General features: G+C 37.2%; 1 protein-coding gene across 1 annotated transcript; it reads left to right on the top strand.

Annotated features, from left to right (window-relative positions):
• The first annotated feature begins 419 nt into the window (after nucleotides 1-419).
• On the top strand, nucleotides 420-1,743 carry LOC125554790. Its single transcript, XM_048718209.1, has 3 exons — nucleotides 420-1,204; nucleotides 1,293-1,373; nucleotides 1,548-1,743. The coding sequence occupies exons 1-3, from the start codon at nucleotides 420-422 to the stop codon at nucleotides 1,741-1,743; spliced, it is 1,062 nt and encodes a 353-aa protein (XP_048574166.1).
• The last annotated feature ends 1,769 nt before the right edge of the window (nucleotides 1,744-3,512 follow it).

Here is a 3,512-nt window from a genome sequence, read left to right as displayed (position 1 = left end):
TGTGTTTTAGAGCTTGCATTGATGGATTTCTGTCAGGATGTAGGCCTGACTTGAGCGTTGATGCCACTGCCTTGAATGGGAAATGGAAAGGACAGCTCGCAGTTTCTTGTGGTGTTGATGGACACAACTGGTTGTATCCTGTAGCTTATGCTGTCTTCGATTCAGAAACTAAAGAAAATTGGGAGTGGTTCATGGAGAATCTCAAATCAGCTATTGGCATGCCAGATGGCTTAGTCATATGCACAGATGCGTGCAAAGGGTTGGAAACAGCAGTGCATACGGTATTCCCAGCTGTTGAACATAGGGAATGCTTTAGACACATGATAATGAACTTCAGAAAGAAATATCATGGAAAGGTTTTTGAAGAAAATCTATGACCAGCAGCATACACGTATTCTCTTGCCAAGCATAATCACCATATGGACAAAATTATGGAAGCCAATCCAGAAGCTATCGCATACCTTGATGAGTGGCATTCTAATTTGTGGAGCAGAAGCAAGTTCTCTACGACATGCAAATGTGACTATGTGATGAACAACATAGCCGAGTCATTCAACTCCATGATTAAGAAATTGAAGGGTTTCCCTGTTCTTGAATTATTGGATGCATTGCGAGAATGGCTAATGGTCAGATTTGAAATAAGAGCTAAAATAGCGGAGAAATTTGTACGCAGACATCTACAAATTCTGCCAAGGATCAGCAACATGATGAACAATAGATCAAGGGGGATTGTGCTAGTTGGGATATCTAGAAGTGATGACTGCAAAGCGGAGGTCACTATAAAGATCCATGGATATAATTGGAAGCATTGTGTAGATTTGGAGAAGTGGGAATGCTCATGTAGACAGTGGCAAGTAACTGGACAACCTTGCCTACATGCCATTGCATTCATCACAAGTATTAGAGGAGGTCGAGAGATAGATGACTATGCGCATGAGTACTACTCCGTGAAATCATTCAGCAATGCATATGCAAAAAATGCGCCCACCATGACTGATAAGAAACAATGGCCAGTGGTCGATGTTGGGTTCAAATTGCACCCTCCTGTACTGAAAAAGGCTGCTGGTAGACCTAGGACACAAAGGATAAAGTCAACCTTTGAGAGCATATCAAAGAGAAGACACAAGTGCCCAGAATGCAAAGAACTTGGGCATTTGTTGAAGACATGTCCAAAACTTTATCCCGAACACAAGACAAGAAACAGGTACTTTCTAGCAAAGAATTGTACATTCGAAATTTAAATGCAAAGAAATGTATAGTCTAACTAAATTTCTCTATCTCAAATCTGCTAGGAAAAGGAAAAATGTTGAGCCAGTAGACATCGAAGACGCAGAAGCTATTGCCATAGATGCTGAGACTATGGGCACTACAAGGTTAATATTCTTTGTTTTGCTTCCAACAATCCATAATGGTCTAATTTTGTCTATTGTAAATATGCATTTTGCCTACTCTGGTGCGTCTAATTTTGTTTCGAACAAGCCAATGCATAGAATTCTATTTTTGCCTATCAAATATGCATCTCAACACTTATTTGCATTCATTCTCAGTGCTGAAAATGGTTCTACAAACAAGAGAAGAGGTGGTAAAAGGGCAAAGTCTAGCCCAGTTCTTGAAGCATCTAAGAAGACTTCTGCTACCCATGATAGCCCAGCAAAGAACACAAGAAGAAAATGTCCTCCGTCGAAGAACACAAGAAGCAAAAAATGTCCTTTGGTGAAGAGCACAAGCAAAAAGAAGTTGTGAACCTTGCTGTTTAGGATGATTCACAACTACATTTATTTTGTGGAGCACTATGCATATGTGAACCTTGCTGTTTAGCTGATGATGTTGCTAGACTTGGCTGTACTATGTCTCAACTTGTGTAGAGCTGCTTTTGGGGCGGTCCATATGCATGTGAACGAGCTGTTTAGATTAGATGATGGATTTGATTTCTATGAAGTATTTTGTTGATATTTAGAATGCCTTAACCTCTTTACTATGATTTTGGTCATGATGTTATTATTGCACTTCTCATCTAAATATCCTGTAATTATGTGTGATGGTTAAATTTCCAAAGAGGTCATGCCAAAATTTCCTCTTTACTATGCTACTGGTCATGATCTTATTAATGTGCATACTTCTCATCTAAATATTGTGCAACTATGTGTGATGGTTAGATTTTCAAATAGGTCATGCCAAAATTTTCTCTTTACGGTGGTGTTGGTCATGATCTCTAAATATTGTGCAATTATGTGTGATGGTTAGATTTTCAAATGTCAACCAAAATGTCCTCTTTAGTATGCTGCTGGTCATGACGTTAATATAATGGCAAAAGCAATAGTTGAATAAAACGAGAGTGGCAAAAGCAAAACAAATTAATTGGGGGCAATCTAGTCTTTTCTCTGCTCTGTTTGGTCAAAACATCCATTGACCTAACAGAATGGCATTTGTGATATATTATCGAAAGCTAGGAGTGGCAAAAGTGAGAGATGAAATTCTAGAGTGGCATAAGCAAAGTTGGCAAAAGCTAGAGTGGCAAAAACAAAGTTTTCCCATATTTAAAAGTAGCATGATCGGTGTGAACAGTAACTTTAGAATCAACAATCTAAGATCTGAATTTATCACAAGCAAACACAACTGCTAAAAATTCTTTTTCAGTAGTAGCATAATTTCTTTGGGCACTGTCTAGAGTTTTGCTAGCATAATGGATAACATTTAATTTCTTATCAATTCTTTGTCCTAGAACAACACCAACAACATAATCACTAGCATCACACATAATTTCAAAAGGCAAGTTACAATCAGGTGGTTGAACAATAGGTGTAGAAATTAAGGCTTTCTTAAGTGTTTCAAAGGCTTATAAACAAATGGAACATCCTTTTGTAAAAGATCTATAAGAGGCCTAGAAATTTTAGAGAAGTTTTTAATAAATCTCCTATGGAAACCAGCATGACCGAGAAAACTACGAATACCTTTAATATCTCTATGACATGGCATTTTCTCAATTGCATCAACTTTAGCTTTATCCACCTCAATACCCCCCCCCAAGACAATACCTTCATTAACCATAAAGTGGCACTTCTCCCAATTCAAGACAAGATTAATTTCCTCACATCTCTACAAAACTCGATCAAGGTTGCTTAAGCAATCATCAAAAGAAGTTCCATATACAGAAACATCATCCATGAAAACCTCAATAATCTTTTCACAAAAATCAGAGAATATAGTAGTCATGCATCTTTGAAAGGTAGTAGGTGCATTGCATAAACCAAAAGGCATACGTCTATAAGCATAAGTTCCAAAAGGACAAGTAAATGTGGTTTTCTCTTGATCATGTTGTGAAACAGTTATTTGAGGAAAACTAGAATATCCATCAAGAAAATAAAAGTGTGTGTGCTTACATAGTCTTTCTAACATTTGATCAATAAAAGGCAATGGGTAATGATCTTTTCTAGTTGCTTTATTTAATTTTCTAAAATCAATTACCATTCTATAGCTACCGACAATTCTTTGTGGAATAAGTTCATTTTTGT

Source organism: Triticum urartu, chromosome 4 (genome assembly GCF_003073215.2).
Source record: "Triticum urartu cultivar G1812 chromosome 4, Tu2.1, whole genome shotgun sequence".
In the NCBI taxonomy this organism is placed as follows: domain Eukaryota; kingdom Viridiplantae; phylum Streptophyta; class Magnoliopsida; order Poales; family Poaceae; genus Triticum; species Triticum urartu.
Note: the sequence above shows the minus strand (reverse complement) of the source record. Positions and strands in the feature narration are given on the sequence as shown.